The sequence below is a fragment of the Ambystoma mexicanum genome, chromosome 7p (genome assembly GCF_040938575.1).
Source record: "Ambystoma mexicanum isolate Mex_15411 chromosome 7p, UKY_AmexF1_1, whole genome shotgun sequence".
Classification (NCBI taxonomy): domain Eukaryota; kingdom Metazoa; phylum Chordata; class Amphibia; order Caudata; family Ambystomatidae; genus Ambystoma; species Ambystoma mexicanum.
The window spans coordinates 221,722,549-221,745,702 of record NC_090939.1 but is presented as its reverse complement, the minus strand read 5'-3'; the positions used below and the strand labels follow the sequence as shown (position 1 = coordinate 221,745,702).

The 23,154-nt window shown below is 47.3% G+C and overlaps 1 protein-coding gene across 2 annotated transcripts in view; it reads left to right on the top strand.

Annotated features, from left to right (window-relative positions):
* The window catches only part of TTC3 (tetratricopeptide repeat domain 3), a 2,698,168-nt gene that overhangs the window by 1,139,821 nt on the left and 1,535,193 nt on the right, over positions 1-23,154 (top strand). For both annotated transcript variants that reach the window (XM_069636090.1, XM_069636092.1), the window contains exon 23: positions 6,247-6,348. In XM_069636090.1, coding sequence (XP_069492191.1) covers positions 6,247-6,348 — 102 coding nt within the window. The remainder of the gene's footprint in view (positions 1-6,246; positions 6,349-23,154) is intronic.

Sequence of the window (23,154 nt, the reverse complement as noted above, 5' to 3'; positions counted from 1 at the left end):
GTGAAGGGGTAGAGGTAGTATTCCTGTTGTATTTTTGTGTGGAAGGAGGACATAGGTCTGAGCACCATCCTCGATCTGCAACATATGAACATGTATCTGCTCAAGGATAAGTTCAAGATGGCCACCCTATCCTATATTCTTCAGACCTCGGACTGGAGTGTGGTACTTAACCTTCGGAACACCTACTTTCATGTGAACAGGAAGTACCTTAGGTTTGTTGTTGGCAAATTCTATGGCCAATTTAACAAGCTACCCTTTAGCCTGCCACTATGTTGTTGACAGCTCCCTTCCGAGAAAACGCAGCCATCAGTGCCAAGTTTTTCCCCTACTTGTAAGACTGGTTCATTCGGACAAGCTCTGTGGAGCTGGCGTTGGCCTACGTATGCCACACTTGTCATCTGCTACATACCTTGAATTTTTCACCGGAATTCAAAAATTCCTAGGTCGCACCCCCTCAGACGCAGTTTCATCTGGGCTGTTCTGGATGCATCCTGAAACAGACTTTCCTCCGAAGGACTGTGTTGTCAACCTCCTTCAGATACTGGATCTTTTTTATCCCAGAGCCGGGCCGGGACAGGCCTGGCCTGGCCTCTGCCTTTCCCTCCCTTCATTGTTGCATAGCCTCCTGCATCTTTCCAGTGCCAGAAGCTTGGTTGCACAATTTTTAGATGGTTTTCTAAAATCAACTCTTTGGTGGGAAGATTTTGGGAGTTTGGGAGGCCACCCTGTTTGTGGCAAACAGGTAAGACACTGAGATTTTTGCCAAAACTCAATTAAGGTAAAGTAGCTGAGCAGTCGAGGCTTAGTATCGGGGAAAAGTAAGAGTGGTCTAGGGCTACAATGAGTCCACCCATATAATTTGTCCACCAATAATTTGGGTTAGACCGTAAGAATGTAAACATACAGTTATTCATTAGGCCTTTTAGTTCCACTCAAAGCTTATACAAATCACAGATAACTATTGCCACACAAAACCTTCTAAACATATATACATATTCACTATTTGAAGAATAGAATTCCATATGAATTGACCTTATATAAGTACAACTTTTACTTTAAAAATGCAAAATAAAAAACAACCCTAAGGGCCATATTCACAGAATGCTTTCCTATGGTATTGCACCATTATAAAACGCTTCTGTGAATCGGGCCCTATGTTGGCACTTGGCCTTGCGCCCAAAAATCCTAAGTTCCAAAATATAGCTTCTTTAGGTGAGCCTATTTCAAAACAAAGCAGTGGCCTGTGTTGGCGCTTTCAGAATGTTTTCAAAGTTAGTTATGTATTTAGGAAAGGCCAGGTAAGTACTTGACTCAATCCCGTTCACTAGGGTAGGCGCAGGAAAGGATCCTCAACCTGGGTCCCACAACCACAGGTCCAGTCAGTGAGTTAGCATCAGGACTTTATGCCAAGTGTTACCCTATGGAGTATAGGGGTGGCAGAAACAGATATGTTAACTTGCCCCCCTGACTTTTCTGGATATAACTGCAGGTCTTCTGAAATCCGGTGGGAACACAATCTTTTGTGCTTGGTTTGGGTGAGGAAGGCCCAGAGGTTGTGGGTGCAGAGGTCACTTTCTGTGTCTGGAGTTGGTCACGTTGCACAGCAAACTGTTCGTCAGCTTCCAGAAGAAAATGTTTGCGGTGCAGATACCATCATGAAACCTTACAGGATTGAAGGAGTGTTCCAATGGAAGTCACCATGGACAATCGATGACAGGCGATTGTTCAGCCACGAACACAAAAGCAACACCAGCACACCTTCCCTTGAAGTGAGACAGCTGAAAATGCTGCAGCAGGTGACTTTTAGCATAAGCTGAAGATCTGTAAAGTTCCTGGACTCTGCTGGGAACGACAACTGCAGCAAGGTACCTCGAGAGAGCTAGTCAGCCCACAGGTTGGTCCAGAGAGGCTTTTTTCGAAGCCTCATAAGGCACAGATCCTCGAGCAGGGCTTGTAACTGGTTTTTCCTACCAGCCCACGGGTCGGAGCACAAACAAGGGTCTTCTGAGATGAGGCAGAGGAGCAAGGCCTCACCACGCCAGTCACGAGAGTGCATGCTGGTCAGCTGCAGGGATCGTCCTCTGGCCGCCGAGGAGCTGCTTTTTTGTTGAAGTCTTGCTTACAATGATGATCTGATGAACAGTGTTACTAGCCCTTCTTTTATCCAATTATGGGAGCAAGCCCACCAATGGTAAGGCTCTGCAACATTCAAACAGCCCAGGGTTGCCCCATCATGGAAACCACTGGTCATCACATCCATCCAGCAACAGACTTTCGGGTGCCAGAGGATATGGACTTGGGTCAGACAGTCCCAGCACCATTGCCTGCGAAGGCCACATCTTTCTCTAGGTTAGAGACATTTCCTGACCTGAGATGGGAGGAAGGCTATAGAACATCTCATGGCACGGCCATTTCTAGCCACCTTAGTAGCCATTCACGGTAAATCCAAAAGTGCACAAGAAAAATATCACCACCAGCTTGTTTTAGGTACATTGTCAAAATAACCAAGAGGCCCTTTTGTAAAAAAAAGTTATAAGAAATACCACGTATCCTAACTGCACATCACTCGAAGGTGATGTGTGCAATAGTAAAAAATACAAGAATCCATAAAGATAGACCTAGTAACTCAGTACTGACATTGTTATGGACTTGTGTGTATCCCCATAAGAAGGAGCACAATAGTCAAGTTAGGTAAAGCAGAAGTTTTTACTGACCCCCAAAAAGTCAGGGGACGGATCAAAACAAGCAAAATAATGGGGTTCATAGAAATCTGTGGAGGGAAAGGTGCCAAACTAACTTCTTAACACACAAGAAGTCCCTTATGCAACTCCTATATGGTCAATCGTCTTTGGTGGAGGCTAACATGACTGACCTTTTTGGGATCTACTGTAGACAAAAAGCACCACTCGATCTCTCCGAAACAATTTTCTATGGCTGGAGCCTTTTCGTCAATCTTGACTGCAGTCACAACTGTCTCTCTGAAGGACTGAGATGCTCAACTGGATAATATGCATTTCCTTACTCTCTGCAGGGAAGTAATGCGACTGCGGTTATATGTTCTGGAGAAAGTAGTCTCCTCCTCATCAGCCAAGGTGGAGAATTGGTTGTGTTTGCTTTAAACAGGTTTTAATCAATTTTCCAAAAAGGGTAGCTGTTTCAGGAGTTCTCTGAGCTCTTTGTCTCCTGCGGGGACCCCTCAAGTGGACCTCTTTGCCTTCAGTGGCACTGTTATTCTCCAGGGTTTTTCTCCCACAGGGGATGTATTAATTGTTGAATTCATTCTCCTCTATGCAACCCCGCACACTCCTGTTGTCCAGCTGGTCTTCAAGAGACTCTGGAGTTTCAGGTACTCCCTCATAGCTCTGAATTCATGCTTGTCTATTTGCCCCCCTCACGACTCCCAGTGAAAATTAATCTGCTTCTGACAGAGGGCTCGATTTCTATCGGGTCCTGGATATGCCTCTTTTAGCCAGGAGGCCCATGGCGGTGCTGTGAGAAGGGTCTGCATCGTTTGACTGGTCAGGTCTCTTTTTCTGATTTCTTTATTTGTTTTGCCCAGGTAGGCCTCAGATTGGCACTTTGAATATGTACTTTGCCGCTGTTTTTGTCTTGTTTTTGACTATTCCCACTGATATGCAGGTTCAAAACTGTGAACAGACAAGTTTCCATCATGGAAATTTGCAGTCCTCGTCTGAGGTTTGACTCTTATGCTAATGCTTTTGAAGGGTGCTCAATTTCATTCATTGCATTTTTTTTGTGCTCTTCTAGTTTATTTCCACTTAAGGTCATTTTCCTGGTTTCCATCACTTCTACACTGCGAGTTAGTTAGCACCAGTCTCTTTCTGGCGAGCTTCCTTGCCTTGTCAACAATGAAGTCATCAAGGTGTTGTCATTTTATGCGTGCAGGTAGAGTAAGTTCATGGATTGTTTCAGGAGTAAGGAACCAGTGTCACAACCCACATCCTTGGTTTTTGAGATTTTATTTTTGTCCTTGGTGAGGCAGGGACTTAAGGTCTGACATGGTTGAGAGATATCTTACTGCCCTTTCAGTTTTCAAAAGGTCGCCAGAGCAAGGTTAATTATTTACAGTTCACCTGGTTATCCAGTTTTTGAAGGGCCTGATAAATGTTTCCCTTAAGCAATTTGTGGTTCTGTTTTAGGACCGCAATTTGGTCCTTTGCTTCCGTTTGACTTCTGTGTTTTCTTTGGCTCTTAGTGTTGAAAACAGTTTTTTGGTGGCGATCATGTTTGCTGGACATTTTGCGAGATATAGGCTCTTTAATGCAAACCCATTTTTTGTCACTTTTCAAAGGATTAACTGACTGTTTGGGTCAGGTCTTTGGTTCTGCCAAGGTATATCTGAGTTCCATGTTAGCCTGAAGATTCAGTTGCTATTCATTTTTCCTCCTCCTCCTCCTATGCATGAGTGGCGGCACAGGCTGGTTCCCAGTGTGGATTTGAGTTTTTGTGATGACAGCCCCATTTCGTATGGATTATCCGCTTTTCATGTTTCTCCCAGGCATCAATGGACAGCTGTGACGAAACAGATGCGTTCAGGTTGAATAGTGCCCTGTATCCAAGTGTTTTAAAAATACAGGCAGGAAGTGGGTAGTAGGGTGTAGTATGAAGTGGCAACTTAATGTCAAATGTTTAAGGAGCTGATCGAGAGTCTGGTTGTCGAGCTACACTATGCCCCATATTGGAGTTTCCAAGAACAGCTGGTGCTGGGTGGGTCCTCTATTTCAATCCCATCAGCCTGAACTTTCATACCTGGCTGCTGAAAGGCTGAGATGTAAGGAGTGTGAATTGTCGGACGGCGTCCAAGATGTAGTCCTTTCTGTTTGGACGCCGCCCACCTAGTCTATGTAGGCCTGCGGGTGGTGAAGGTTTGCGACTTGGTACCTGGAGAGAGGTCTGAATCCTTTGATCTGTCCAACTTCCTCTGTACTGGATATTCTGCTTGCCAGGGCCATGAAGGGCCTGCAGATTAGCGCTGTGAAGATGTATTTGGCCACGATTTAATTTTTCAAAAGGATCTCTGAACAGGGCTATTTCTTCACTATCCACACTGCTAAGCAGTTTGTTCATGGTTTGTGATTCGTGGGATTTGAGTTTAGTTTTGACTTCCTTTATGTGAGCTCCCTTATAGCCTCTACCCTCCAGTTATTTAAGACTTCTCACCACTAAGGTGATTATCATGCAACACCTTCGTGAGACAGGGGACTGAGCTCCAAACTAGTCTGTTAAACCTTCCTACTTGGTGTTCTCTAAGGAGTTGACTAAGAGATTGAGATTGTTCTTCATGCCCAAGGCCCTGTCGGAATTACATCTCTCCTAGGATGCATCATCCTGTCTTTTTCCCATCGCCTCATCCTTCTAAGACTGGGGACAAATTCAATTGACTGCACTGCGTGTGGGCCTTCAACTAATATGTCTCATGGAAGCGTGAATCTGTAAACATGATCAGCTCTTTGTTGGTTATGCTGGTCCCCTTGCAGTAAGGGCTGTGGCAAAAAGTACCATGTCCAGGTGCATGATCCCTTGCTTCTCAGAATGCTACAAACTAGCCGGGAAGTATTTGCCCTAGTGTCTCAGAGCTCTTTCCATTAGAGGCTTGGCTGCAACCTCTGTCCTGCAGATGAGCATCAGTCAAGTGGCTACTTGACTTTTATTTCCATGTTTGCCAAACATTACTGCCTGAATTCCCCGCCAGGGCAGATGTAGGTGTTGGTTTTCTTGCTCTCCTCCCTCCTCCAGATTTATATACTGATATGGGAGTGTATCAAAGATGAGGAATCTGTGGGAGGAAGTACTAATCCATCAGAAAGAACATTACTGTAACGTAAGTAATTGGTTCATATATTGAATTGCACTTTTAAAATAATATATATCCTAGTAAGATCTTCCAAAAGTAGACCTGTACAGTCATGTGGCCTGTTCAACATTTCTTACATGTTTAACACTTTAAACTGGCTTTTACTTACTCCCTAAACATATGCACGTTTTACATAAGGGGGCATGGTGGGAAAGAAGGTTTAGAGAAGAAGAGGAGGAGAAAGAAAGAAAACATGGGCATACTCACCCTGCTGAAAAAACTAAGCATAGCTCTATAGGCACTAGCACCAGAAGACACAGTATATTCTAGCATGCTTTGCTTTTAGAAATCTTGCTAAATTATACACCATGTATTGAATTACTTTGTGCATGACACTTTTGATATTTACAGTTGTATGTGGTTTATTCTAGGGTTTTATCCGTGTGTTCTGCTGTCACCTATGTAAAGTAGAGTTTCATATTGATTGTTGGAAAAAGTTGAAGGCATCTGAATACTCTGATAAAAACGACAAGGTAAGATGTTGCAAAGATCCATCTTCTCCTGAGCACAGCGGCTAACACCAATGTTGTTTCCAATCTATGTTCCTCTGCCTGAACACTTGTAATATTTGTTTGTTTTTTTTCTTATTGTGTTGTAAGGTTCTGATTTCTATACCACAAAACATAGTTTATCTTTATCATAGTTTATCAGTGATATCATCTGCTGGGTAATGTAGGGACTATTTGAAGAATAAAATGTTATTACATGAAGATAAATAATAATAATGGTGAAAATGTTAAACCAGGTTAACGTCAAAATGGGGAGGTACTTGTTCATTAAGACATTCCTACATCTCATACTCCTACGTCCCATCCCCTTTCCACCATAGAGCATGGGTGTTGCTAGCTAGGGCTGGGAGACTGAAGCTTCTTCACCAGAAAAAAATCTTCTTCCTCTTTAAATTTAGAAGCGCGCGGGGAAGCGGCCCTGTGAACATGCGCTCCCCTTACTCCGCCCACCGGTGCCACTCCCCAGTCCTCTTTTCCGTGTCGACGGGAACGGACCGCTTTCACCAGCGCTCCTGGGTTTGGCTTTGGCCTTTTAATACCATGCGGTCTTCCCAGGATACTGTCTTTTGTCTTCTGGTCTTAATCGGGTACTCTGTCCTCTGGCGCCACGCTCCTCCTCGGCGCATGTCAACGTCAGCAGGCTACACAGTTTTCCAGCCTGCGAGGGGCTCTTGACTACGTCCGCCCCCCACGCTCTTATCCTCTGCTGCCTTGGCCCTGAACACGGCTGGGAGGGTTGTACAGCATGCAACACGCTTACACTGCATGCTCTGAAGAACAGGTTAGCCCGGTGGAGGGAGCTCTTCGAGAAGTTGCCTCCAGAGGACTTGAAGAGTGTAGAGAAGGAGCCACGTACCCACACCTCAAGCATCACTCCCATGCTGCCTATATGTTGGGAACCAGAATGTGAGACACAAGCAGTGCCAGTAAAGATACCAATACCAAGAAGAATCCTGGAAGCAAGGTTCCCATTGAGAAAACCATACCTGCATATACGACAATATGGACTCTTTTGCCTTCCCTTGACAACTCCATACATGCCCCCAAACAATCTGTGCTATCTAACTTTTATCCTATGTTGTCTCTAAAGAAAACTGACAGAGTAATAATAGGTCTGGGTGATGACCAAAGTCCAAAAGGCCCATGCAAATCTTCAAAATTAAAAGACAATGGGCACAAATCCCTTCCCATTGTTGCTTTGGCAAAGAGAGGAGAAAGGCATGGCAAAAAAGTTGTCACATGTTGTGTTACCAGATCATTAGACTGATAATGGCTGTCCACTGATTGTCCCTTTGGCGATTGATTCTAGTCCTCTGCAAAACATTCCAACCCACACTGCTGCATCCAACTTGGCTAATGAGCTCAAGTTGGCTGTTGTAATGGGTTGGGAAAGTGACCCTACTCGCCATGGTAAAACAAGGCTGAATCGACCCTATTTTATAACCACTCTACAAGAGATTCCAGCATTAAGAACTATAAGATCAAATGATATAGAATGGGTCAAATTGGCATCTGTTAATAACAACAAAAGGATTTGCAGATTCAATTCCTCCCTCATTATGAAACTAATTTGGGAACAAAAGGAAGATCTGAAGTCCATCGGTTTACTAGCCTTATTGTTTAACTCCATTGATGATGCAGAAGCATATGTTAACACTTCTATTCCAGCAGAGCAAATTTCTTCAAGCCAGATTGCTCAAGGAGGGCTCTCTAAAATTGATGACAACACATTAAAACAATTGTTGGCCTTTGTGTCTGCTCTTAAGGGTATTCAACTGATGGAAACATGCTCTGTTCAGCCAGATCTGCAAGCAGGTTCACTAGGTGAAACATGGAATTCCTGTGATCTAAACAACTTCAGAACTTGGTTTAAGCATTGTAACAATCCTCTTCCATAGTTTTTTTACAGGAAACTATGTGCCAATTTCCCTTCACAATTGAAGGTTTTTTTGCACATGCCCATGAGGCTACGCGGGGTCTAATGGGAAGACCCTCAGGTGGGTTGGCTATTTTGATAAACACAGCATGTAAGTGTTCTTCAAAAGTGACCAGTAGGTCTCCCGTACTCTTGGCTGTTGAACTTATTCCTGATGAAAATCCTTCTACTCTTGTTTTGTTGGTATGCATCTATTGGAATAAGGTATCCACCCCTTTAAACCTCATTCTCGATGAAATACATTTTTTACGAGTCAGCTACTGTAGCCAACCCTTCTGTAAAAATAATTTTTGGTGGAGATTTCAATGCTTTTTGTTATGATGCTTTGTCTTATTCCAATTTTCCAACACCAATTCAATCGGATTCATCCCAAAGAAACTGGCAAATTTGGCTCTTTTGTTTTTCTTTTTTTTATATATTTTTTTTATATATTTTTTTTATATATTTTTTTTGGGGACTGGGAACTATTTTGGCACCTTTATAATTATACCTGGCACAGGGGTAATCATAAATCTTTTATTGATTTCTTTTTTTTCATATCTTCTAGTCTTTATCCACTTATTGCCCCTGTTAATATTCTTAATCTGGAATTTGGTGATCTTAGGATCATTAAATTGGTTTTAAGTCTACCACTTGCCTGTTTCTCTGAGAATCTTAGCTTAACATTGCTTGAACCGGATAGACAGTGTTTATCTGTACGTTGAAACTTCAAATTGTGCCAAAAGTTCTTGAAAAATATTGCGGCAGATCGTAAAATTTTTTCTAGATTAGATGTAAGTCGTCTTTCATTGTTGACAATTGAAGCGAGCAATGCGTGCCACATTCATATTCATTTTCATTTAACTAAGTTGGCTCTAGAAAAAAAGTTGCAAGCCTCCCAGTTTTCCAGCCATGCTCACTCATATAACTCTCTTCTTGCTGGTTTAAAGAAAGAAAAAAAATGATATATTAAAGAGTTATTAAGATCTAATCTCCACTCAAATATCATCTTAGAATGTATAAGGAAAATCAAGCAGATATATAAAAATAAAATAAAAAGGATGAAAATTTCATTATATATAGCTGATAATCAAAAAATATTTTATCATTTATTAAAAGATAGTTCCGGGACTTTTTTTTTATTGTCCCTACGGTTCGGCCATGTGTTTTTAAGCATAAATCGGTAGATCGTAGAAAACTTTCCTATGGACCTTACCCGACTTTTCGTCCATTAACGCACTCGAAATCAGCCGCCATTTTCTGATAATCCTATCATTTCCCCCCATCGACCTGGCTCACCTGCGTTTGCGGCACTAAATCAAATCCCCCGCCCCTGAAACAGACTTTATCAAAACATTCATATTCCCCGCCTCTCTCTGTGACGTTTCTGTGCTGCGTAGGCAAACGCGCCCAGGCGTCTTCTACGCGACTCCACACAGAACCCGGAAACCAACACAGATTAGCTCACAACACAGCGCGCCACAATTCGGAATATGAAAGTGTACTTTTAAATCAAACCGCAAGATTGTAAATTTGGTAAAGTACATTTATTTGACATCAAATGTTTAGAGAATATTCAGCGATTTGCATTTTTATTTGCTCACGTTCCAAAAAGTTCGTTTTGAGGCACGCAATGTTCCTTTGCTGTACACAGGGTCTTAGATCATCTCACAATACAGCGCCACAATTCGGAATATGAAACTGTGGTTTAAAAGCAAACAGCAAGATTGTACATTTGGCAAAGTACATTTATTGGACATCAAATGTTTAGAGAATATTCTGCGATTTTCATTTTTCTTTGCTCTCGATACAAAATAGTTTGTCTTGAGGCAAGCGATGTTCGTATGCAGTACACAAGGTTGTTGGTTTACGATAAAATAAGCTCTTTGGTCGCACTGATAATCGCATGGCTGTTCCAACAACGAGGCACTAGGCCACCACAACGGTCTGTATGTTGCATCTAGCCGTTAGTACCGCGTAAGGGCATACTTGTACTTGGCGATCGTCCCATAAAATGGTCAGGGTGCTAACGTTGTTCACGCGGAGAAGCAACTGGCGGTTGAAGAAGCCATCCGCCGGTGTCTGGTACTCGTGACACATACAATAATGAAGGATGTACCTGTTTTAAAAACATAAAAAATGAAATTAGTCTCACCATCCGATCTTTATTAAAATTATTCATTTTATATATTAGGTCGGGAAATTATTTCATAGCTAGGACAGTGCAACTGGGTATTATACGTCAAGGGGGGGGCTGTAGGATACTGAGACAGTCCCCCAGTGCAGGGGTTGACAGGGAGGCAGTGCAGGTGGAGAGTGGAAGGGCCCAGGACCGAGGTCGCAGACAGTGGACCAGTTGTAGCAGGGGAGAGGGAGAGAGAAAGCAGAAGCAAAGAGGAAGGTTTTGAGGTGCTTCCGTAAAAGGAGATGGTTCTCCTCAAGATAGTGCGCGGTACAAAACAATATGCCACATAGAACGAACAAGTACTACTTAACCCGTCTTTAAAGCTACTGTATAGTAATTAAATTGCGGTATAAACTCATCTAAAGAGTTACTTACATTATATTTGCATTTTCCATTGTGTCTGTGCGTAGGGCAGCCCCGAAATACCACTCCTTCTATGCCGACGTTATTTCTTCTAATGAACGAACAGTAAATGGCTATCGTTTCTGAAATTTTATTCATTATTGTTTCTTACGTTCTCCAGCATGGGGTCTGGCATGGTTTCACATGCTCATGAATATTCCCCGTCGTCAGGCTGGGAATCCTTGGTAAAGAAAAAACCAGTATCAGTTTCGTTTCTGATCTGTCTTTCGTAGTAATAACCAATCACTGGTCTCTGCGTCATACTGACCACAGCCAATGACTGCCCTCTACCTAAGCACCGCCTCTGGCAGCCATCTTCAGATTTTTACCGCACGTTCATGTGTTGGGATCCTCGTGCTATTGCTCTCGAGCGTTAGTGCTATTTTTTCATGTTTTTTCTCAAAAACTTCGTTTTTTTCGGTCAAAAGAGCCTCAAGCTCCACCGACTCTCCATCCGATCAACGGGGACCCATGTCAGATTCGTCTGCGCCCCTCAAGGGTGAAGATTTCGTCGAGCTACGCTTTTGGAGGACTCCAGAAGTTTCTCAGGCCCGGACATGGCCCAGGAGAAGGGAAGCTCGACGCCCGGAAAGCTGTTCAGGATCTGCCCTGGATGCCAGCTGCAGAACGTCTTTAAGGAGGACGAACACTCCTTTTGTCTCTACTGCTTACATGAGGACAAGACACACGTGGAGAAGGACTGTGCGTTTTGCGGCAACATGTCGGAGCGGACCATGAAGGACCGCCATCAACGTCTCGCCAACTGGCTGGAAGGGAAGAGCCCGTCAGGCGAGAAGAAGAGGAAGAAATCCGAGCGGTCTTCTAAGACCTTTGAGGACGCCCCGGCGACGGGGGTCCAACACAAGGCCAAGCACCGCGAGTCCGCTGGCACCGGGAGCGCCGAACGGTCGGGCTCTACGGGCGCCAGGCAGGGCGCACCCTCCCCGGCACCTTCAGCCACGAGCCAACGCTCTGGGTCGGGTAAGAGGAAGGGCGAGCACCCGGCGAAGCTCCTGGAGAGGCCCCGGTCGAGCTCGAAGGCCCCATCGGTGGGGGAGCGAGGCAGTGTCCCCCCCCTCAAGGATAAGGCGGTGAGCGCACCTAAGGTGGTGAAGGCCTTAATCCATCCGGCCAAGCCCTCTATCGATACTGTCGCGGCGGCCCTGGCTCAGCCTGTGGAGGCTACACCAGTGGTGGCGACCTCAGGGCTCAGAGTCTCCCTGCCACCTCGGAGGGAGTCCTCTTTTGTGCCCATCGATACGACCCCCGTGAAACCCCCGGCGGGGAAGAAAAAGGGGGGGCAGGGCGTCGTCGTAGATTCGGCCTCTACCTCAGAGGAAGAGCTGATTGAGGTCTTAAGCCACGGCCTTGGCGTGGAAGACGACCGGCCCGTCGGGATGGATCCCGACGCAGGTGACGACGACATCGTCGAGGGTGCCGACGGGGCCCCTGATCGCCCGTCGGATTCCCCTCTGCCAGTGCCGCAAGACAACTCGGCGGCCATTTTGTTGGCTATACAGTCCTTATGTTCAGAGATAAGGACGAGACTACCGTTGCCGGCGGAGGAACCTTTCCCGTCGGGGGATCCGGAACCGGGACCTTCTGGTGCTCCCCCGCCCAAGAAAAGAAGAATTCACCCTCCACCTCCTTTTCAGCCGTCGCGCCCCGTCCAGCCCTCCTCCCCGTCCACCCGAGGGGATGATACGGGGACTGACACGGCAGCGACGGGTACGGACGACGAGGTATACGACGAGGATCTACCGTCGTCACCTCCCACCAGGGCTTCTCCGCCCGACGAGATTGGATCGTTCCACTCCATGATCGCCAGGGCATCCGAGCTTTTCCAACTCTGCCCTGAGGAGAAGAAAAAGGAAGGATTCCTTTATCAACGGCGCGAGGCCAAGAGGAAGACGGTCCTCGCGGTGCCTCTACTGGACGACATTTGGGATGAGGGCCTCGCCCTCCTCAAGAACCCTTCCACGACGCCAGCTAGAAGAGACCGGTACGAGAAGAAGTACCGGGTCCCGGACGCGGCCCCCCTGTGCCTCCGGGCGCAGCCTACCCCGGACTCTGTCGTATCCGCGGCGGCCAGGAAGAAAGCGCGGGGGGGGTGCGGCCTCCACATCGACTTCCCCACCGGACGGCGAGGGAAAAAAATTGGACGCTATGGGACGCAGGGTCATCTCGTCTGCAGCGACGACGATTAAAGCGGCCAACGCCTTGGCTATCGTGGCCCGCTACGACAGGGAGCTATGGTACAAACTGGCTCCCCTGCTGGACTTCCTACCGGACGACAAGAGGGCGGATGCCCTGGAGATCCTACAGGAAGGCGAGGTGGCGTCGGACCACGCCATCACTATTGCGACGGACATCGCCGACACTGGGTTTCGCCAGTTGGGCAACGGCGTTTGTCTTAGGCGGCGTGGATGGCTCAAGGCTACGGACTTCCGTCAAGACGTACAGACCAGAGTCCTGGACATGCCGTTCGATGGGAACAACCTGTTTGGGAAAACAGTGGACGATTCCCTCCAGGCCATTAAAGCAGACACTGAGACGGCCCGGGCCCTTGGGGTTCTGCAGCAACGACGGACGCCCTTTCGGAGCAACGGAGGCAAGGGCGCCTCCAAAGGTTCGGGCGGCGGTTTCTCCACCTACCGTCAAGCGGCCCGCTGGTCGTCTCAGGAGGCCTACAGAGGACGAGGCAAGTCTGGCGGACCCCGCCGTCGTCGCCAAGGAGGTCAAGGCGGCAAAGCCTCGTCGAAACAGGATTGAACCGGCCGTGGGGTCGGGCCCCCACCGAAGCACCCCGGTGGGAGGCCGGCTGGCGAGCTTCGTCAGCGTGTGGGAGTCCATCTCCACCGACCGGTGGGTGCTGGAAGCCTTAGCCCGGGGCCACGCGCTCGAGTTTCAAAGAAGGTGCCCGCACGTCCCCCCCGTGGCCAGGAAAGAGCTTCACGTCCCTCAGCTTCTCCTGGAGGTAAAGGCGATGCTCAGGAAGGGCGTCATCGAACTCGTCCCAAAGAGGCTTCGGGGCTCCGGAGTTTACTCGAGATACTTCCTCGTGAAGAAGAAGACGGGAGGATGGCGCCCCATCCTAGACCTGCGACGTCTGAAAAAGTTCATCAAGGCGCAGAAGTTCCGGGTGGTCACCCTCCAGCACGTCCTGGGGCAGCTGGAGGAAGGAGACTTCCTGTCGTTGGATTTGGAGGATGCCTACTTCCATATTCCCATCCTAAAGGGGCACCGAAAATTCCTCAGGTTTGTGGTCCAAGGGCGTCACTACCAGTTCAAAGCCCTCCCCTTCGGACTACGGTCGGCACCCAGGGTATTCACCAAGTGCCTTGCACCGGTGGCGGCGCAGCTGCGCCGCGAGGGGATCCACGTCTACACCTACCTGGACGACTGGCTCATTCGAGCCAAGACGAGGGAGCTTGCCGTGGAGCACACGGCAAGGACCGTCCAACTTCTCACGGACCTGGGATTCTCCGTGAACTACGCCAAGTCCCACCTGGTACCCGCGCAAAACGCACTGTTTCTGGGAGCGAAGCTCGACACAGTGTCCCTTCTGGCCTCCCCGTCGGAGGAAAGGACCAGGTCCATTCTGGGCAAGGTACAGCGGATGTTGGTTTCCGACGTGGCCAAGGTGAGGTCCATCAAGTCCCTCCTTGGTATGATGTCTTCTTGGATCTACCTCATTCCCATGTGCAGGCTCCGGATGCGCCCGTTGCAGGAGTTCCTGAACGTGCGCTGGATACAAACGACGGGCGGCTTCGAGGAGAGGATCACACTCGACGAGAGTTTCCGCCGAGCGGTCCGGTGGTGGGGCAACCGCGCGCATCTGACGGCGGGCATGGACTTCCAGACCCCAGACCACCAGGAGACAGTGACCACGGATGCCTCCCTGGAAGGGTGGGGAGCGCACACCGAAAATCTGCACGTGAGAGGCCTTTGGCTCCCGACGGAGAAGTCCCTCCATATCAACGTCCTGGAGCTCCGTGCAGTGTTCTGGGCCCTCAGGTCCTTCCTTCCGTCCCTCAAGGGCAAGGTGGTGAGGATCTTCACCGACAACACCACCACCATGTTTTACATCAGGAAACAGGGCGGAACCAGGTCTCCAGCGCTGTCCAAGGAGGCGCAGGACCTGTGGCATTGGGCCGTCGCCCAAAGGATGTTTCTGGTGCCGTTTCATCTGGCAGGGATAAAAAACACCATCGCCGACTCACTCAGCAGGGAGCTGCGCTCGTGCCACGAGTGGGAACTACGGCAGGATCTAGTGGATCGCCTCTTCCGACGGTGGGGCACACCCCAGATCGACCTCTTCGCGACGGCGACGAACTCCAAGTGCCGGAGGTTCGCCAGCAGGTTTCCCCAGGCGAGGAGCATGGGCGATGCCTTCTCGTTCCCCTGGGAGGGCCTGTTCCTCTACGCGTTCCCTCCTTTGCCACTGCTAATCCGGCTCGTCAACCAGCTCAATAGGTCGCGGTGCAGGATGATCCTCGTCGCACCTGCGTGGCCGAGGCAGATATGGTTCCCGGACCTTCTGGACTTGTCAGCGTCCCCGCCAATCAAGCTGCTGGTGGACGCGGATCTACTCTCCAGGAAAGGAGGCGCCATCCTCCACCACGACCCGAAATCGCTGAACTTGCAGGCCTGGCTCCTGCGGCGCTAGAGTTTGGAGGATACCACATACCGGCCGACTGCAGAGAGGTTCTTGCAAAGGCCAGGGCGTCCTCGACTCTTAAATGCTACGGACACAAATGGAAGAGGTTCTCTGTCTGGTGCCACGCACAGAAGATTAACCCTCTACGGATTACGGCTCCCCAAGTACTGCCGTACCTGCTGACGCTGGCCAAAGCTGGACTGGCACACGCGTCCATCAAGATTCATCTTGCTGCGATCTCCCGATACACCAGAACCACGGGCCGGACGTCCTTGTGGTCTCATCGTCTGGTGAAAGAGTTCATGAAGGGACTGTTCAGATCGTTCCCGCCGGTGAAGGCTCCGGCCCCGGCGTGGGAGCTCAACGTGGTGCTGACCAAGCTCATGGGACCTCCGTTCGAGCCTCTGCGCTCGGCCCCGTTGAAGTTTCTGTCGTGGAAAACAGCGTTTCTTGTGGCCATCACCTCCGCACGACGGGTGGGAGAGATCCAGGCCCTTTCCTGCAAGGCCCCGTACTTGACTTTTCACGACACGAGGGTAGTGCTCGGGACGCACCCCTCCTTCATGCCCAAGGTACCGTCGGACTTCCATCTCAACGAACCCTTGGTGTTGCCTGTGTTCTTCCCGTCGCCTTCGTCGCCGGCTGAGAGGACTTTGCACTCACTGGATGTGGCTAGAGCGCTGAAGTTCTACGTGGACCGCACGAAGTGTTTTCGGAAGACGTCACAACTCTTTGTGAATTTTGGACCTGTCAATCAGGGGAAGGCTCTCTCGAAGGCTTCCATTTCCAGATGGCTCTCCGGCTGTATCATGTACTGTCATCGGTTGGCAAACCGACCGCTGCCTGGCCGTCCGAGAGCCCATTCCACCAGAGCGATCGCAGCTACCACGGCGTTCCTTTCTGGTGTGCCCCTGCTGGACATATGCAGGGCTGCTACGTGGAGGTCGACGCACACCTTCACGAAATTCTACTGCGTCGATCGGGATTCCAGGGAGGAGTCCAGGGTCGGCCAAGCAGTGCTGCGCAACCTGTTCGCCTGAGGTGAGCCTGGTGAGGAGGTAAGATGCTTAATGTTGAGTTTGATGTAATGCTTAATGTTGAGCCTTTGCCACCTCCCGTGGTTGTGCATGTGTGTACTGCTATGTATTCTTTATTCATGAGCATGTGAATCCATGCCAGACCCCATGCTGGAGAAGGAACAAGTTACTTACCTGTAACTGTTGTTCTCCAGCATGGGTCTGGCATGGATTCACATGCGAACCCTCCCGCCTACCCCTCTGCGGCTCTTCACTTGGTCATACTGCCACTTCACGTGCTTCCAAATCTGAAGATGGCTGCCAGAGGCGGTGCTTAGGTAGAGGGCAGTCATTGGCTGTGGTCAGTATGACGCAGAGACCAGTGATTGGTTATTACTACGAAAGACAGATCAGAAACGAAACTGATACTGGTTTTTTCTTTACCGAGGATTCCCAGCCTGACGACGGGGAATATTCATGAGCATGTGAATCCATGCCAGACCCATGCTGGAGAACAACAGTTACAGGTAAGTAACTTGTTCCTTATTGCACCACACCCCCAAAAAGAAGTCTTTCGGGATGGTCCCGGCCTGTCAAGGTCAAATAACAATAGAACCTTATACTGAGTCGTGGGCCATTCCGGCACCCGAGCAAAAAATCAAAGCAGCTGACCTTCACTTTGAACGAGCACACATTCCTAGTTAGCTACATTCAGTGTAAGGCCATCTCACAGGACTTGAAATTTACACTCCATCTTTGCATTTTGTCTGCGTGCTTTGCAGCCCCAGAGAACCATAAATACGGAGACATTCTATATTTTTTGAAAAATGATTTATATTACTGTTTGGTTTAATTTAATGCGCAAATGAACAAGGTTGGATAGACACATTGCATGTACACTGAGCAATCACTTTTATTTACACAATACATAGCTACACATATTCAATGGGCCTGCGACATGAGGAGACTCGAGAGCAAAGTCACAGGTGACACCCGGGTGGTTCGCACTACTGCACGGTGAAGGGAGGGACAAGGGTGGGGAGACACATTGCATGTACACTGAGCAATCACTTTTATTTACACATTACATAGCTACACATATTCAATGGGCCTGCGACATGAGGAGACTCGAGAGAACAGACAATCAAATTACAATCATTTAAACCGTGATGTGTATTTCTCAATGAGCTCTTCTTTAGGTGGACATGGAACAGAGGCAATGTTGGGTGGCAATGCTGTTGTCCCCTGCACAGGTTCGTTCACAACTCCATGTATGTGCCTATCTAGGACATCAACAATAAGTCTCTCAATAAAGTCATATTGCATATCCTCAAACACTGGTTTGATAACCATTGTTTACTTCTTTTTGTGAATGCCTTATTGTAGCGAAGCGTCCCTAAAGTTCCGGTCGTCCTACTTTGTTGACGGCCAACATTATGGTTATGTGCCAAGACCGCTAGAAGAGTCCGATTTATCATGCCCTCCATGCCAAAATGCAATCGTTTTGGCTTGTACTTTAGGCACATATTGTGGAACACCTCCAAATCTCCTGTGTGGCAGAATTCCGTGAGTCCCCTCAAATCTCTTGTTATAGTTTTATCAAATACAATCTTTTCAATGGCTTTGTGAGTGGGTGATGAAGGAATCAACCACTTCTTCTTCCGTGCCTCCTCTGTGGACAAATGGCCATGTTCACAATTGTGGAAATGTTGGTTTGTGGTCCAGCGGTGAACGTTGCTACAGTGTAACATTACTGACCGCCATTTTTCCAGTAGAATTTCCAACGACCCTCCACATGTTTTTGAGCTCCACCAAAGATGGTTGCTGATTGACTTGGACCACTGTGAAATACCTTGCATATCTTTTTTTTTTACCTGCAGCCGACATTTTTTTATTGATAGTTTTTGCAAGATGCCAAACGTCAAATTGGTGATTTATATTTTTGTACTCTTCTCTCATTGTCTTGGCAATTGAAACGTGTCTGTCCGTGGCGATCAGGTCGATCACCATTCCCCGCAATTGTAGTTCTTGCAATGATGCTACAAAGCCAACTTTCTCCATGGCCACTGAGGATGTACTTTGTGACACCTGCACGACCACCGAACTCACAATTTTCTTACTTTCCATGTCCTGAAAGTGGTAGGTGCAGTACTTGGCTGAAAATCCTGGGCTGTCGCACTGTCCATCACCGGCTAGCCTGAACCGTTTGCCCGCGAATGTACTATCAATAGACATTTTTTCCATTCTCCAAGCTTCGCTAATGGCTGGAAATAGATAATCGGTTTGGTATTTGTAGAACTGAGTTTTCGCAATGAAATGGATTCCCACAAACTGAAAGAAAGACTCTAACTTTTTAAAACTTGAACCACTAAAAAGTGCAGCCGCTGCACAAAGTAGATTGCCTGCTGGCAGTTGCCCCAGCATGGGTTGTGCAGACCATGAGAAAGGATGATATTTTGTACAGGTGGCATGTATTTTAAGGTTAGTGCCTCGAATTGCACGAGTCACATTAATCAATGGCTCCCCACATACTTCCCCACCAACCGAATGCCCACATTTCATCCGAATAATATCAATCAAACAACTATCGAATACAATGAATTTGGCCTCTTTCCTTATACTGTCACTCTGCATCCCAGCTGGTTCGGCCTGTAACGTTGAGGACATGTCACCCACATGAAAGGTAGAATCTCTGATATCGTCTTCCGCTATGTTCAGAGATATTGATGGTGTTTCATTGTCGTCCACTTCATTCTCTTCCATTGCAACATCTGTTCCTTCTCCGGCGATGGGTGAATAAAACAATTTCTTCAACTTTCTCGCGGTCTTAGTTTTTGCGGGTGTGGATTCTGTGAATTGATCTCCGACTGCATCCGAACTACCAGGAGGACATTCACTATCAATGGCTGGTGGTGGTATAGCTCCGTTGTCAATCACTTCATATTCTTCCCATTGGCACGATACATCTCCAGTCTCAAGTCCCTGCCAAAAGGTTTGACAAGCAACATCTCTCGTTCGCTTCACTGTCTGTGTAGATCTAGTTCGTACACCCACTCGCAACTAGAGGACAGATTGGAAAAGGGATGTTCAGTTTAAACACAACTTACAGTATTGAACTATTAACAGTGAAAAACAACATAATATAGTGACCAGGACACTAACCTTCTTTTGCTTTCTTTTCTTTGAAACTTTCTTGCCTCGAACTTCAACATCAGGACGCTGTTGCTCCGACTCGTGTGTGCATGTCTCCACTTCCTCTTGCGCTGCAACGACTATATTTTCATGATAAGCACATCCATCACGCACTGACGCTCCATCGACTCCCTGAAACATAGATCTTTCATTAGTATGTATAATAATATTGAAAACACAAAATGTACTTGGGGACCAATACACACGTACATCTCAATAGCAAAACACGAATGAACGCTTTGTGTAGAACATTCAAACGACAATTATTCACGCATTGTTGATCTAGTTAGATGGAACTGTCAAGACCCATACCTCGGGCTCCTCATAGACTTCCATTGATGATATTATTGAAGATGATGCTTCAGTAACTCCCTGAAACACAGTAATTGCATTAGTATGGTTTTCTATTTTGTTAAAAAGAACATACACTTTGTGCAGGCGTCAACGGCTCATCTAAATAGACCTGCACAAATGATCAGTTGTCTAAAATAAATAATGGATATCTAACTATGATTCGATTTGCTCGATCGTTGGAAGTGTCTCCACCCAGAGATCTGCATCAACTACTAGGGGTGATGTTCTTGTAGAAGAAGCTCCGTCATCTCCCTGAAACATAGTACTTGCGTTAATAAAGAAGGAAGTATAGCGGATGTAATCACGTCATATGATTTCGCTTGATCGAACTGTCAGTATCCATACCTCGAAATGCATAAGAACATCAAGGGACGATGTAACTGCGGTGCACACTTCTGCAAGCTGTTGCGCCGACCCGTAACTGCATGCTCCCCCTTCTTCTTGGACTAATGCTCCATCGACTCCCTGAAACATAGGACTTTCATTAGTAATGAACACAATATTGAAAAAAGAAGGCACATAGGAGGGCGACGACAGAAGGACATATCAATGGCTAAAAACGAAAGAAACATTGTGTGTAACAATCACGCTACAAGAATGCAAGATCTGATGATCTCATCGATGGAACTGTCCGGAAACGTACCTCGAGCATCTGAGTGACATCAACGGTTGTCGTCAATGCGTTGGACTCCTCAGCATCTCCCTGAAAGACAGTACTTGCATTATTTTGGATAACAATAATTATAACTGAAAACAAAGACTAGAGGACGAGTACAAGGGTGTACCATTAGGTAAAATAATCACACAATAAATTAAAACTATTGATTTACATGCCTAAAACAAGTCAGTGGCAGAATAGCTAAGTAAGATTACCCGATAGGCGCTTGAAGTGGCTGATGACTGCAATAACGACTCGGATGGAGAATCTTCCGCCTTCATATTGAGTGGATACATAAATGGGGAAATTATTGTTAGCTAATGCTACACACTACCGCAAGGCCGAGAGCTAAATCCGTAAACTTGACTCACCAGTGGAGGGATGTGGACGAATAGAGTGGAAATAGCGGTTGAGAGCAATTTTCGCTTCGCTCGCGGTGTGTTCTTCTTTATTAGCAATGATGTGGAGTACATGTCAGAGGTAAAGTGCCTGCTGCAGATGCGGTATCGATCACCCCTCTTGTCCGCAAAGACTTCTAGGACTCTACTTTCAAGCTCAGACGGTGGATATCCGCAATATCGGACCCATTCTCTTATCTGATCTATTGTCTTAGGGAAAACATGCATTATAGTACCTTCAGATTTACTATGAGTCTTCGAAGGGCAACCGCCAATGGAACAGGCAGGCATTGTGGAAAGTTCTGAAAAGTAAAGATCAACAATTCTCTATGAATACCAATGTGTTAAAAAATAAAATGACACATAAAAGGTTCAATGCAAGGTTCATTTTGGTTCTTGGAACTATACACGTTATTCACATGCGGATAAGTATTTGAATAACTTTAAAAAAATAGAAAAATAATTTCACTAAACTCAGAACATGTGACTAGTTCCTTGCATGTACTGTCTTGAACGAAAAGAAATAGGACGCAAAATGATTATGGTACATGGCCTTACCTTGACGAACAAACAGTTAGATGCAGGGATCAGAGTAGTTTCTTGTCGTAGAACAGGGAGCAGTTCACAGGTTGCAAACTGACGAGTTTCCTCGAAGTGGTCACGGAAGTTCACAGAGACGAAGAGCAGATAACCAGCACCTTCACGGGTTGACTAGCAAAGCGCAAAGAAGTTCTCATTAGAAATATGAAGTGGGTTATAAAGAATTCGAAACAGGGGTGCGTTTGTGAATGACGTGTATATGTCGTGGCATTATGCGGTTTGCAGGGGGGCGTCCAGCGTGAGGGGGGATGCTTGGCAGGAGACACGGGGTCTGGAGGTAGACATGGGAACAACAACCCATGCTCTATAGACCACTTTGAAGTGTACATGGTATTTGGCACCTCTTGGCCTTTATCGCTCCCTGACAGCTCCACTTGCCAGCACAAGTACCCCGGTGCGAACTGCCTTTGATAGGGTGGGGGGTGGATTGGGGCGGTGGTCGTGCAGACAAGACACAGGAAGACTCGTGAATGGAGACACACTTATGTGGATTGCAGGGGGGCGTTCAGCGTGAGGGGGGATGCTTGGCAGGAGACACGGGGTCTGGAGGTAGACACGGGAACAACAACCCATGCTCTATAGACCACTTTGAAGTGTACATGCTATTTGGCACCTCTTGGCCTTTATCGCTCCCTGACAGCTCCACTTGCCAGCACAAGTACCCCGGTGCGAACTGCCTTTGATAGGGTGGGGGGTGGATTGGGGCGGTGGTCGTGCAGACAAGACTCGTTTGCCGCAGGGCCTCACCAAGGAGAGGCCATCTAACTGCATGTAAGAGGCAGGCTACAGGATCTAGTACATGGAAGGCAGGGGGGTGAGTTTATAAATACCTCAGCCTCTCAGGAGAATATATGGGTGCAGTTCACCCTGGAGACCCTGGATGCCTAGGCAGTTAGTCAGCAGCAGGCTGGCCTGTGGTGGCAAGGCAGCACGGGCCAAAGGGGGTCATCTCTGTACCCGGTGCCCAAAAGGATGATTTATTATGATCAACCATATTGATTATTTACCTATAACCATGTTTTGTATCAATACAATCCATCGGCCTTTTATTGCCAACGCTTGAACAAAGTGGTGTGGTAAGTATTTTTGGGGGAGGAGGCAAGGCCGGGAGGCTTGATGCCAACTCGCAAAATAACATATGTATGTCTGCTGCATATGGGTTCAACGGTTATGTGGATTGAAGGTGGGCGGCCAGCGTGAGGGAGGATGCTGGCCGGAGACATGTGGTGTGACAAGACAAGGCACAGGAAGACTATTCAATGGAGACACACTAGATTCATTTAAAAAATCAAAACAACCATTGTTAAAATATATGTTGGGTTTTATTTTAGATCTTAATTTCAATTGAACATAAATAATAAACATTACACATTGTAAAGTTCCGGTTGCA